General features: G+C 42.4%; 1 protein-coding gene across 1 annotated transcript in view; it reads left to right on the forward strand.

The window, feature by feature from the left end:
- The window catches only part of mettl14 (methyltransferase 14, N6-adenosine-methyltransferase subun), a 59,481-nt gene that overhangs the window by 18,190 nt on the left and 22,271 nt on the right, over positions 1 to 19,020 (forward strand). The window contains exon 8 of the mRNA XM_045213899.1: positions 2,034 to 2,126. Within this exon, the coding sequence (XP_045069834.1) occupies positions 2,034 to 2,126 (93 nt within the window). The remainder of the gene's footprint in view (positions 1 to 2,033; positions 2,127 to 19,020) is intronic.

The raw sequence follows: 19,020 nt of genomic DNA on the forward strand, positions 1-19,020 counted from the left end.
CAGGAATACCACACACCCAACGATACTGGGACTGGGATGACGTGAGTTACTGTTGGGGGGGATACTACAGGGAGTCAGGAATACCACACACCCAACGATACTGGGACTGGGATGACGTGAGTTACTGGGGGAGGGGGGATACTACAGGGAGTCAGGAATACCACACACCCAACGATACTGGGACTGGGATGACGTGAGTTACTGTTGGGGGGGGATACTACAGGGAGTCAGGAATACCTCACACCCAACGATACTGGGACTGGGATGACGTGAGTTACTGTTGGGGGGGATACTACAGGGAGTCAGGAATACCACACACCCAACGATACTGGGACTGGGATGACGTGAGTTACTGTTGGGGGGATACTACAGGGAGTCAGGAATACCACACACCCAACGATACTGGGACTGGGATGACGTGAGTTACTGTTGGGGGGATACTACAGGGAGTCAGGAATACCTCACACCCAACGATACTGGGACTGGGATGACGTGAGTTACTGGGGGAGGGGGGGATACTACAGGGAGTCAGGAATACCACACACCCAACGATACTGGGACTGGGATGACGTGAGTTACTGTTGGGGGGATACTACAGGGAGTCAGGAATACCTCACACCCAACGATACTGGGATGATGTGAGTTACTGTGTAAATTGTATGGGAACAGAAAATGATGAGTACAGATTATATACAGGTTATAAAAGGTTGTTGTTTGATTTGGGGTGGGGCAGGGTCGCAAGAAATGGGGGTTATTTTGGGGGGGGGAATATATGTTGTTGAAGCTGTGTTTATTAAATATGAAGATATTAAATAGAAGCTATGTTTATTAAATATGAAGATATTAAATAGAAGCTATGTTTATTAAATATGAAGATATTAAATATAATCTGTTTATTAAATATGGAGATATTAAATAGAAGCTATATTTATTAAATATGAAGATATTAAAAATAATCTGTTTATTAAATATGAAGATATTAAATATAATCTGTTTATTAAATATGAAGATATTAAATATAATCTGTTTATTAAATATGGAGATATTAAATAGAAGCTATATTTATTAAATATGAAGATATTAAATATAATCTGTTTATTAAATATGAAGATATTAAATATAATCTGTTTATTAAATATGAAGATATTAAATATAATCTGTTTATTAAATCAGCTTTCTGTTTATGCTTATGTCATTTTCTCTCTGCCCCTCTCTCTCCCCTCCTCTCTCTGCCCCTCTCTCTCCCCTCCTCTCTCTCCCCCTCTCTCTCCCCTCCTCTCTCTCCCCTCCTCTCTCTCCCCTCTTCTCTCTCCCCTCCTCTCTCTCCCCTCCTCTCTCTCCCCTCTCTCTCCCCTCCTCTCTCTCCCCCCTCTCTCTCCCCTCCTCTCTCTCCCCTCCTCTCTCTGCCCTCTCTCTCCCCTCCTCTCTCTCCCCCCTCTCTCCCCCTCCTCTCTCTCCCCTCCCTCTCTCTCTCCCCTCCTCTCTCTCCCCTCCTCTCTCTCTCCCCTCTCTCTCTCCCCTCCTCTCTCTCCCCCCTCTCTCTCTCTCCCCCCTCTCTCTCTCCCCCCTCTCTCTCTCCCCCCTTCTCTCTCCCCCCTCCTCTCTCTCCCCCCTTCTCTCTCTCCCCTCCTCTCTCTCCCCCCTTCTCTCTCTCTCCCCTCCCCTCTCTCTCTCCCCTCCTCTCTCTCCCCCTTCTCTCTCTCCCCCCTCCTCTCTCTCTCTCCCTCCCCTCTCTCTCTCTCTCCCTCCCCCCTCTCTCTCTCTCCCCCCTCTTCTCTCTCCCCTCTTCTCTCTCTCTCCCTCTTCTCTCTCCTCTCTCTCTCTCCCTCCTCTCTCTCTCTCCCTCTTCTCTCTCTCCCTCCCTCTCCTCTCTCTCTCCCCCTCCTCTCTCCCCCCTCCCTCTCTCCCCTCCTCTCTCCCCTCCTCTCCTCTATCTCTCCCCTCTTCTCTCTCTCTCTCTCTCTCCCCTCTTCTCTCTCTCCCCTCCTCTCTCTCTCCCCTCCTCTCTTCCCCCCTTCTCTCTCTCCCTCTAGATAATGAAGCTGGAGATAGAGGAGATATCAGCACTGCGTTCCTTTGTCTTTCTCTGGTGTGGATCAGGAGAGGGACTGGACCTCGGGAGAATGGTGAAACACACATTACTCACACACACACAGACAGACAGAGATACACACATATACACACAGACAGACAGAGATACACACAGACAGACAGAGATACACACATATACACACAGACAGACAGAGATACACACATATACACACAGACAGACAGAGATACACACACATACACACAGACAGACAGAGATACACACAGACAGACAGAGATACACACATATACACACAGACAGACAGAGATACACACAGACAGACAGAGATACACACATATACACACAGACAGACAGAGATACACACACATACACACAGACAGACAGAGATACACACACATACACACAGACAGACAGTGATACACACATATACACACACACAGACAGAGATACACACAGACAGACAGAGATACACACATATACACACAGACAGACAGAGATACACACACATACACACAGACAGACAGTGATACACACATATACACACACACAGACAGAGATACACACAGACAGACAGAGATACACACATATACACACAGACAGACAGTGATACACACATACACACACAGACAGACAGAGATACACACATATACACACAGACAGACAGAGATACACACAGACAGACAGAGATACACACAGACACACACAGACAGACAGAGATACACACATATACACACAGACAGACAGAGATACACACAGACAGACAGAGATACACACATATACACACAGACAGACAGAGATACACACATATACACACAGACAGACAGAGATACACACAGACAGACAGAGATACACACATATACACACAGACAGACAGAGATACACACAGACAGACAGAGATACACACAGACAGACAGAGATACACACATATACACACAGACAGACAGAGATACACACATATACACACAGACAGACAGAGATACACACACATACACACAGACAGACAGTGATACACACATATACACACACACAGACAGAGATACACACAGACAGACAGAGATACACACATATACACACAGACAGACAGAGATACACACAGACAGACAGAGATACACACAGACACACACAGACAGACAGAGATACACACAGACAGACAGAGATACACACATATACACACAGACAGACAGAGATACACACATATACACACACACAGACAGAGATACACACAGACAGACAGAGATACACACAGACAGACAGAGATACACACAGACAGACAGAGATACACACATATACACACAGACAGACAGAGATACACACACATACACACAGACAGACAGTGATACACACATATACACACACACAGACAGAGATACACACAGACAGACAGAGATATACACATATACACACAGACAGACAGAGATACACACAGACAGACAGAGATACACACATATACACACAGACAGACAGAGATACACACATATACACACAGACAGACAGAGATACACACACATACACACAGACAGACAGTGATACACACATATACACACACACAGACAGAGATACACACAGACAGACAGAGATACACACATATACACACAGACAGACAGAGATACACACAGACAGACAGAGATACACACAGACACACACAGACAGACAGAGATACACACAGACAGACAGATATACACACATATACACACAGACAGACAGACAGTGATACACACATATACACACAGACAGACAGAGATACACACATATACACACAGACAGACAGAGATACACACATATACACACAGACAGACAGAGATACACACATATACACACACACAGACAGAGATACACACATATACACACAGACAGACAGAGATACACACAGACAGACAGATATACACACATATACACACAGACAGACAGAGATACACACATATACACACAGACAGACAGAGATACACACAGACAGACAGAGATACACACATATACACACAGACAGACAGACAGTGATACACACATATACACACAGACAGACAGAGATACACACATATACACACAGACAGACAGAGATACACACATATACACACAGACAGACAGACAGTGACACACATATACACACAGACAGACAGAGATACACACAGACAGACAGAGATACACACATATACACACAGACAGACAGAGATACACACAGACAGACAGAGATACACACATATACACACAGACAGACAGAGATACACACATATACACACAGACAGACAGAGATACACACACATACACACAGACAGACAGAGATACACACAGACAGACAGAGATACACACATATACACACAGACAGACAGAGATACACACAGACAGACAGAGATACACACATATACACACAGACAGACAGAGATACACACACATACACACAGACAGACAGAGATACACACACATACACACAGACAGACAGTGATACACACATATACACACACACAGACAGAGATACACACAGACAGACAGAGATACACACATATACACACAGACAGACAGAGATACACACACATACACACAGACAGACAGTGATACACACATATACACACACACAGACAGAGATACACACAGACAGACAGAGATACACACATATACACACAGACAGACAGTGATACACACATACACACACAGACAGACAGAGATACACACATATACACACAGACAGACAGAGATACACACAGACAGACAGAGATACACACAGACACACACAGACAGACAGAGATACACACATATACACACAGACAGACAGAGATACACACATATACACACAGACAGACAGTGACACACACATATACACACAGACAGACAGAGATACACACAGACAGACAGAGATATACACACACACAGACAGACAGAGATACACACATATACACACAGACAGACAGAGATACACACATATACACACACACAGACAGACAGAGATACACACATATACACACAGACAGACAGTGACACACACATATATACACAGACAGACAGAGATACACACACATACAGACAGACAGACAGAGATACACACATATACACACAGACAGACAGAGATACACACATATACACACAGACAGACAGAGATACACACATATACACACAGACAGACAGAGATACACACACATACAGACAGACAGACAGAGATACACACATATACACACAGACAGACAGAGATACACACAGACAGACAGAGATACACACAGACAGACAGAGATACACACAGACAGACAGAGATACACACATATACACACAGACAGACAGAGATACACACATATACACACAGACAGACAGAGATACACACACATACACACAGACAGACAGTGATACACACATATACACACACACAGACAGAGATACACACAGACAGACAGAGATACACACATATACACACAGACAGACAGAGATACACACAGACAGACAGAGATACACACAGACAGACAGTGATACACACATATACACACAGACAGACAGAGATATACACATATACACACAGACAGACAGAGATACACACATATACACACAGACAGACAGAGATACACACATATACACACAGACAGACAGAGATACACACACATACACACAGACAGACATAGATACACACAGACAGACAGAGATACACACATATACACACAGACAGACAGAGATACACACATATACACACAGACAGACAGAGATACACACACATACACACAGACAGACAGTGATACACACATATACACACACACAGACAGAGATACACACAGACAGACAGATATACACACATATACACACAGACAGACAGACAGTGATACACACATATACACACAGACAGACAGAGATACACACATATACACACAGACAGACAGAGATACACACATATACACACAGACAGACAGAGATACACACATATACACACACACAGACAGAGATACACACATATACACACAGACAGACAGAGATACACACAGACAGACAGAGATACACACATATACACACAGACAGACAGAGATACACACAGACAGACAGACAGACAGAGATACACACATATACACACAGACAGACAGAGATACACACACATACACACACACAGACAGAGATACACACATATACACACAGACAGACAGAGATACACACAGACAGACAGAGATACACACATATACACACAGACAGACAGAGATACACACAGACAGACAGATATACACACATATACACACAGACAGACAGTGATACACACATATACACACAGACAGACAGAGATACACACATATACACACAGACAGACAGAGATACACACATATACACACAGACAGACATACAGTGACACACATATACACACAGACAGACAGAGATACACACAGACAGACAGAGATACACACATATACACACAGACAGACAGACAGACAGTGACACACACATATACACACAGACAGACAGTGACACACACATATACACACAGACAGACAGAGATACACACAGACAGACAGAGATATACACACACACAGACAGACAGAGATACACACATATACACACAGACAGACAGAGATACACACATATACACACAGACAGACAGAGATACACACATATACACACAGACAGACAGAGATACACACACATACAGACAGACAGACAGAGATACACACATATACACACAGACAGACAGAGATACACACACATACACACAGACAGACAGAGATACACACACATATACACACAGACAGACAGAGATACACACAGACAGACAGAGATACACATATACACACAGACAGACAGACAGTGACACACATATACACACAGACAGACAGAGATACACACATATACACACAGACAGACAGAGATACACACATATACACACAGACAGACAGACATACACACATATACACACAGACAGACAGAGATGCACACAGACAGACAGAGATACACACATATACACACAGACAGACAGAGATACACACATATACACACAGACAGACAGAGATACACACATATACACACAGACAGACAGAGATACACACACATACACACAGACAGACAGTGATACACACATATACACACACACAGACAGAGATACACACAGACAGACAGATATCCACACAGACAGACAGACAGTGATACACACATATACACACAGACAGACAGAGATACACACATATACACACAGACAGACAGAGATACACACAGACAGACAGATACACACACATATACACACAGACAGACAGAGATACACACATATACACACAGACAGACAGAGATACACACAGACAGACAGATATACACACATATACACACACACAGACAGAGATACACACATATACACACAGACAGACAGAGATACACACAGACAGACAGATATACACACATATACACACAGACAGACAGATATACACACATATACACACAGACAGACAGAGATACACACACATACACACAGACAGACAGAGATACACACACATACACACAGACAGACAGACAGAGATACACACAGACAGACAGAGATACACACATATACACACAGACAGACAGAGATACACACACACACAGACAGACAGAGATACACACAGACAGACAGAGATACACACATATACACACACACAGACAGAGATACACACACATACACACAGACAGACAGACAGAGATACACACAGACAGACAGAGATACACACATATACACACACACAGACAGAGATACACACACATACACACAGACAGACAGACAGAGATACACACAGATAGACAGAGATACACACATATACACACAGACAGACAGACAGTGACACACACATATACACACAGACAGACAGAGATACACACATATACACACAGACAGACAGAGATACACACATATACACACAGACAGACAGTGACACACACATATACACACAGACAGACAGAGATACACACATATACACACAGACAGACAGAGATACACACAGACAGACAGATATACACACATATACACACAGACAGACAGAGATACACACATATACACACAGACAGACAGAGATACACACAGACAGACAGATATACACACATATACACACACACAGACAGAGATACACACATATACACACAGACAGACAGAGATACACACACATACACACAGACAGACAGAGATACACACACATACACACAGACAGACAGACAGAGATACACACAGACAGACAGAGATACACACATATACACACAGACAGACAGAGATACACACATATACACACAGACAGATATACACACATATACACACACACAGACAGAGATACACACATATACACACAGACAGACAGAGATACACACAGACAGACAGATATACACACATATACACACAGACAGACAGATATACACACATATACACACAGACAGACAGAGATACACACACATACACACAGACAGACAGACAGAGATACACACAGACAGACAGAGATACACACATATACACACAGACAGACAGAGATACACACACACACAGACAGACAGAGATACACACAGACAGACAGAGATACACACATATACACACACACAGACAGAGATACACACACATACACACAGACAGACAGACAGAGATACACACAGACAGACAGAGATACACACATATACACACACACAGACAGAGATACACACACATACACACAGACAGACAGACAGAGATACACACAGACAGAGATACACACATATACACACAGACAGACAGACAGTGACACACACATATACACACAGACAGACAGAGATACACACATATACACACAGACAGACAGAGATACACACATATACACACAGACAGACAGTGACACACACATATACACACAGACAGACAGAGATACACACATATACACACAGACAGACAGAGATACACACACATACAGACAGACAGACAGAGATACACACACACATACACACAGACAGACAGAGATACACACACATATACACACAGACAGACAGAGATACACACAGACAGACAGAGATACACACAGACAGACAGAGATACACACAGACAGACAGAGATACACACAGACAGACAGAGATACACACAGACAGACAGAGATACACACATATACACACAGACAGACAGACAGTGACACACATATACACACAGACAGACAGAGATACACACACATACAGACAGACAGACAGAGATACACACACACATACACACAGACAGACAGAGATACACACACATATACACACAGACAGACAGAGATACACACAGACAGACAGAGATACACACAGACAGACAGAGATACACACAGACAGACAGAGATACACACAGACAGACAGAGATACACACAGACAGACAGAGATACACACAGACAGACAGAGATATACACACAGACAGACAGAGATACACACATATACACACAGACAGACAGACAGACAGTGACACACATATACACACAGACAGACAGAGATACACACAGACAGACAGAGATACACACAGACAGACAGAGATACACACAGACAGACAGAGATACACACATATACACACAGACAGACAGACAGTGACACACACATATACACACAGACAGACAGAGATACACACATATACACACAGACAGACAGAGATACACACATATACACACAGACAGACAGACAGAGATACACACAGACAGACAGAGATACACACATATACACACAGACAGACAGAGATACACACATATACACACAGACAGACAGAGATACACACACACACACATATACACACAGACAGACAGAGATACACACATATACACACAGACAGACAGAGATACACACACATACACACAGACAGACAGAGATACACACAGACAGACAGAGATACACACAGACAGACAGAGATACACACATATACACACAGACAGACAGAGATACACACATATACACACAGACAGACAGAGATACACACACATACACACAGACAGACAGTGATACACACATATACACACACACAGACAGAGATACACACAGACAGACAGAGATACACACATATACACACAGACAGACAGAGATACACACAGACAGACAGAGATACACACAGACAGACAGTGATACACACATATACACACAGACAGACAGAGATATACACATATACACACAGACAGACAGAGATACACACATATACACACAGACAGACAGAGATACACACATATACACACAGACAGACAGAGATACACACACATACACACAGACAGACAGAGATACACACAGACAGACAGAGATACACACATATACACACAGACAGACAGAGATACACACATATACACACAGACAGACAGAGATACACACACATACACACAGACAGACAGTGATACACACATATACACACACACAGACAGAGATACACACAGACAGACAGATATACACACATATACACACAGACAGACAGACAGTGATACACACATATACACACAGACAGACAGAGATACACACATATACACACAGACAGACAGAGATACACACATATACACACAGACAGACAGAGATACACACATATACACACACACAGACAGAGATACACACATATACACACAGACAGACAGAGATACACACAGACAGACAGAGATACACACATATACACACAGACAGACAGAGATACACACAGACAGACAGACAGACAGAGATACACACATATACACACAGACAGACAGAGATACACACACATACACACACACAGACAGAGATACACACATATACACACAGACAGACAGAGATACACACAGACAGACAGAGATACACACATATACACACAGACAGACAGAGATACACACAGACAGACAGATATACACACATATACACACAGACAGACAGTGATACACACATATACACACAGACAGACAGAGATACACACATATACACACAGACAGACAGAGATACACACATATACACACAGACAGACAGAGATACACACAGACAGACAGAGATACACACATATACACACAGACAGACAGACAGACAGTGACACACACATATACACACAGACAGACAGTGACACACACATATACACACAGACAGACAGAGATACACACAGACAGACAGAGATATACACACACACAGACAGACAGAGATACACACATATACACACAGACAGACAGAGATACACACATATACACACAGACAGACAGAGATACACACATATACACACAGACAGACAGAGATACACACACATACAGACAGACAGACAGAGATACACACATATACACACAGACAGACAGAGATACACACACATACACACAGACAGACAGAGATACACACACATATACACACAGACAGACAGAGATACACACAGACAGACAGAGATACACATATACACACAGACAGACAGACAGTGACACACATATACACACAGACAGACAGAGATACACACATATACACACAGACAGACAGAGATACACACATATACACACAGACAGACAGACATACACACATATACACACAGACAGACAGAGATGCACACAGACAGACAGAGATACACACATATACACACAGACAGACAGAGATACACACATATACACACAGACAGACAGAGATACACACATATACACACAGACAGACAGAGATACACACACATACACACAGACAGACAGTGATACACACATATACACACACACAGACAGAGATACACACAGACAGACAGATATACACACAGACAGACAGACAGTGATACACACATATACACACAGACAGACAGAGATACACACATATACACACAGACAGACAGAGATACACACAGACAGACAGATACACACACATATACACACAGACAGACAGAGATACACACATATACACACAGACAGACAGAGATACACACAGACAGACAGATATACACACATATACACACACACAGACAGAGATACACACATATACACACAGACAGACAGAGATACACACAGACAGACAGATATACACACATATACACACAGACAGACAGATATACACACATATACACACAGACAGACAGAGATACACACACATACACACAGACAGACAGAGATACACACACATACACACAGACAGACAGACAGAGATACACACAGACAGACAGAGATACACACATATACACACAGACAGACAGAGATACACACACACACAGACAGACAGAGATACACACAGACAGACAGAGATACACACATATACACACACACAGACAGAGATACACACACATACACACAGACAGACAGACAGAGATACACACAGACAGACAGAGATACACACATATACACACACACAGACAGAGATACACACACATACACACAGACAGACAGACAGAGATACACACAGACAGACAGAGATACACACATATACACACAGACAGACAGACAGTGACACACACATATACACACAGACAGACAGAGATACACACATATACACACAGACAGACAGAGATACACACATATACACACAGACAGACAGTGACACACACATATACACACAGACAGACAGAGATACACACATATACACACAGACAGACAGAGATACACACAGACAGACAGATATACACACATATACACACAGACAGACAGAGATACACACATATACACACAGACAGACAGAGATACACACAGACAGACAGATATACACACATATACACACACACAGACAGAGATACACACATATACACACAGACAGACAGAGATACACACACATACACACAGACAGACAGAGATACACACATATACACACAGACAGACAGAGATACACACACATACACACAGACAGACAGTGATACACACATATACACACACATAGACAGAGATACACACAGACAGACAGAGATACACACATATACACACAGACAGACAGAGATACACACAGACAGACAGAGATACACACAGACAGACAGTGATACACACATATACACACAGACAGACAGAGATATACACATATACACACAGACAGACAGAGATACACACATATACACACAGACAGACAGAGATACACACATATACACACAGACAGACAGAGATACACACACATACACACAGACAGACAGAGATACACACAGACAGACAGAGATACACACATATACACACAGACAGACAGAGATACACACATATACACACAGACAGACAGAGATACACACACATACACACAGACAGACAGTGATACACACATATACACACACACAGACAGAGATACACACAGACAGACAGATATACACACATATACACACAGACAGACAGACAGTGATACACACATATACACACAGACAGACAGAGATACACACATATACACACAGACAGACAGAGATACACACATATACACACAGACAGACAGAGATACACACATATACACACACACAGACAGAGATACACACATATACACACAGACAGACAGAGATACACACAGACAGACAGAGATACACACATATACACACAGACAGACAGAGATACACACAGACAGACAGACAGACAGAGATACACACATATACACACAGACAGACAGAGATACACACACATACACACACACAGACAGAGATACACACATATACACACAGACAGACAGAGATACACACAGACAGACAGAGATACACACATATACACACAGACAGACAGAGATACACACAGACAGACAGATATACACACATATACACACAGACAGACAGTGATACACACATATACACACAGACAGACAGAGATACACACATATACACACAGACAGACAGAGATACACACATATACACACAGACAGACAGACAGTGACACACATATACACACAGACAGACAGAGATACACACAGACAGACAGAGATACACACATATACACACAGACAGACAGACAGACAGTGACACACACATATACACACAGACAGACAGTGACACACACATATACACACAGACAGACAGAGATACACACAGACAGACAGAGATATACACACACACAGACAGACAGAGATACACACATATACACACAGACAGACAGAGATACACACATATACACACAGACAGACAGAGATACACACATATACACACAGACAGACAGAGATACACACACATACAGACAGACAGACAGAGATACACACATATACACACAGACAGACAGAGATACACACACATACACACAGACAGACAGAGATACACACACATATACACACAGACAGACAGAGATACACACAGACAGACAGAGATACACATATACACACAGACAGACAGACAGTGACACACATATACACACAGACAGACAGAGATACACACATATACACACAGACAGACAGAGATACACACATATACACACAGACAGACAGACATACACACATATACACACAGACAGACAGAGATGCACACAGACAGACAGAGATACACACATATACACACAGACAGACAGAGATACACACATATACACACAGACAGACAGAGATACACACATATACACACAGACAGACAGAGATACACACACATACACACAGACAGACAGTGATACACACATATACACACACACAGACAGAGATACACACAGACAGACAGATATACACACAGACAGACAGACAGTGATACACACATATACACACAGACAGACAGAGATACACACATATACACACAGACAGACAGAGATACACACAGACAGACAGATACACACACATATACACACAGACAGACAGAGATACACACATATACACACAGACAGACAGAGATACACACAGACAGACAGATATACACACATATACACACACACAGACAGAGATACACACATATACACACAGACAGACAGAGATACACACAGACAGACAGATATACACACATATACACACAGACAGACAGATATACACACATATACACACAGACAGACAGAGATACACACACATACACACAGACAGACAGAGATACACACACATACACACAGACAGACAGACAGAGATACACACAGACAGACAGAGATACACACATATACACACAGACAGACAGAGATACACACACACACAGACAGACAGAGATACACACAGACAGACAGAGATACACACATATACACACACACAGACAGAGATACACACACATACACACAGACAGACAGACAGAGATACACACAGACAGACAGAGATACACACATATACACACACACAGACAGAGATACACACACATACACACAGACAGACAGACAGAGATACACACAGACAGACAGAGATACACACATATACACACAGACAGACAGACAGTGACACACACATATACACACAGACAGACAGAGATACACACATATACACACAGACAGACAGAGATACACACATATACACACAGACAGACAGTGACACACACATATACACACAGACAGACAGAGATACACACATATACACACAGACAGACAGAGATACACACAGACAGACAGATATACACACATATACACACAGACAGACAGAGATACACACATATACACACAGACAGACAGAGATACACACAGACAGACAGATATACACACATATACACACACACAGACAGAGATACACACATATACACACAGACAGACAGAGATACACACACATACACACAGACAGACAGAGATACACACACATACACACAGACAGACAGACAGAGATACACACAGACAGACAGAGATACACACATATACACACAGACAGACAGAGATACACACACACACAGACAGATATACACACATATACACACACACAGACAGAGATACACACATATACACACAGACAGACAGAGATACACACAGACAGACAGATATACACACATATACACACAGACAGACAGATATACACACATATACACACAGACAGACAGAGATACACACACATACACACAGACAGACAGACAGAGATACACACAGACAGACAGAGATACACACATATACACACAGACAGACAGAGATACACACACACACAGACAGACAGAGATACACACAGACAGACAGATATACACACATATACACACAGACAGACAGAGATACACACACATACACACAGACAGACAGACAGAGATACACACAGACAGACAGAGATACACACATATACACACAGACAGACAGAGATACACACACACACAGACAGACAGAGATACACACAGACAGACAGAGATACACACATATACACACACACAGACAGAGATACACACACATACACACAGACAGACAGACAGAGATACACACAGACAGACAGAGATACACACATATACACACACACAGACAGAGATACACACACATACACACAGACAGACAGACAGAGATACACACAGACAGACAGAGATACACACATATACACACAGACAGACAGACAGTGACACACACATATACACACAGACAGACAGAGATACACACATATACACACAGACAGACAGAGATACACACATATACACACAGACAGACAGTGACACACACATATACACACAGACAGACAGAGATACACACATATACACACAGACAGACAGAGATACACACAGACAGACAGATATACACACATATACACACACACAGACAGAGATACACACATATACACACAGACAGACAGAGATACACACACATACACACAGACAGACAGAGATACACACACATACACACAGACAGACAGACAGAGATACACACAGACAGACAGAGATACACACATATACACACAGACAGACAGAGATACACACACACACAGACAGATATACACACATATACACACACACAGACAGAGATACACACATATACACACAGACAGACAGAGATACACACAGACAGACAGATATACACACATATACACACAGACAGACAGATATACACACATATACACACAGACAGACAGAGATACACACACATACACACAGACAGACAGACAGAGATACACACAGACAGACAGAGATACACACATATACACACAGACAGACAGAGATACACACACACACAGACAGACAGAGATACACACAGACAGACAGAGATACACACATATACACACACACAGACAGAGATACACACACATACACACAGACAGACAGACAGAGATACACACAGACAGACAGAGATACACACACATACACACAGACAGACAGAGATACACACACATATACACACAGACAGACAGAGATACACACATATACACACAGACAGACAGAGATACACACATATACACACACAGACAGACAGACAGAGATACACACAGACAGAGATACACACATATACACACAGACAGACAGACAGTGACACACACATATACACACAGACAGACAGAGATACACACATATACACACAGACAGACAGAGATACACACATATACACACAGACAGACAGTGACACACACATATACACACAGACAGACAGAGATACACACATATACACACAGACAGACAGAGATACACACACATACAGACAGACAGACAGAGATACACACACACATACACACAGACAGACAGAGATACACACACATATACACACAGACAGACAGAGATACACACAGACAGACAGAGATACACACAGACAGACAGAGATACACACAGACAGACAGAGATACACACAGACAGACAGAGATACACACAGACAGACAGAGATACACACATATACACACAGACAGACAGACAGTGACACACATATACACACAGACAGACAGAGATACACACACATACAGACAGACAGACAGAGATACACACACACATACACACAGACAGACAGAGATACACACACATATACACACAGACAGACAGAGATACACACAGACAGACAGAGATACACACAGACAGACAGAGATACACACAGACAGACAGAGATACACACAGACAGACAGAGATACACACAGACAGACAGAGATACACACAGACAGACAGAGATATACACACAGACAGACAGAGATACACACATATACACACAGACAGACAGACAGTGACACACATATACACACAGACAGACAGAGATACACACAGACAGACAGAGATACACACAGACAGACAGAGATACACACATATACACACAGACAGACAGAGATACACACATATACACACAGACAGACAGTGACACACACATATACACACAGACAGACAGAGATACACACATATACACACAGACAGACAGAGATACACACAGACAGACAGATATACACACATATACACACAGACAGACAGAGATACACACATATACACACAGACAGACAGACAGTGACACACACATATACACACAGACAGACAGAGATACACACATATACACACAGACAGACAGAGATACACACATATACACACAGACAGACAGACAGAGATACACACAGACAGACAGAGATACACACATATACACACAGACAGACAGAGATACACACATATACACACAGACAGACAGAGATACACACACACACACATATACACACAGACAGACAGAGATACACACATATACACACAGACAGACAGAGATACACACAGACAGACAGAGATACACACATATACACACAGACAGACAGAGATACACACATATACACACAGACAGACAGACATACACACATATACACACAGACAGAGATACACACATATACACACAGACAGACAGAGATACACACATATACACACAGACAGACAGACAGTGACACACACATACACACAGACAGACAGAGATACACACAGACAGACAGAGATACACACATATACACACAGACAGACAGAGATACACACATATACACACAGACAGACAGAGATACACACATATACACACACACAGACAGAGATACACACAGACAGACAGAGATACACACATATACACACAGACAGACAGAGATACACACAGACAGACAGATATACACACATATACACACACACAGACAGAGATACACACATATACACACAGACAGACAGAGATACACACATATACACACACACAGACAGAGATACACACATATACACACAGACAGACAGAGATACACACAGACAGACAGATATACACACATATACACACAGACAGACAGATATACACACATATACACACAGACAGACAGAGATACACACATATACACACACACAGACAGAGATACACACATATACACATAGACAGACAGAGATATACACACAGACAGACAGAGATACACACAGACAGACAGATATACACACATATACACACAGACAGACAGAT

This window comes from Coregonus clupeaformis, unplaced genomic scaffold, assembly GCF_020615455.1.
Source record: "Coregonus clupeaformis isolate EN_2021a unplaced genomic scaffold, ASM2061545v1 scaf0170, whole genome shotgun sequence".
NCBI lineage: Eukaryota > Metazoa > Chordata > Actinopteri > Salmoniformes > Salmonidae > Coregonus > Coregonus clupeaformis.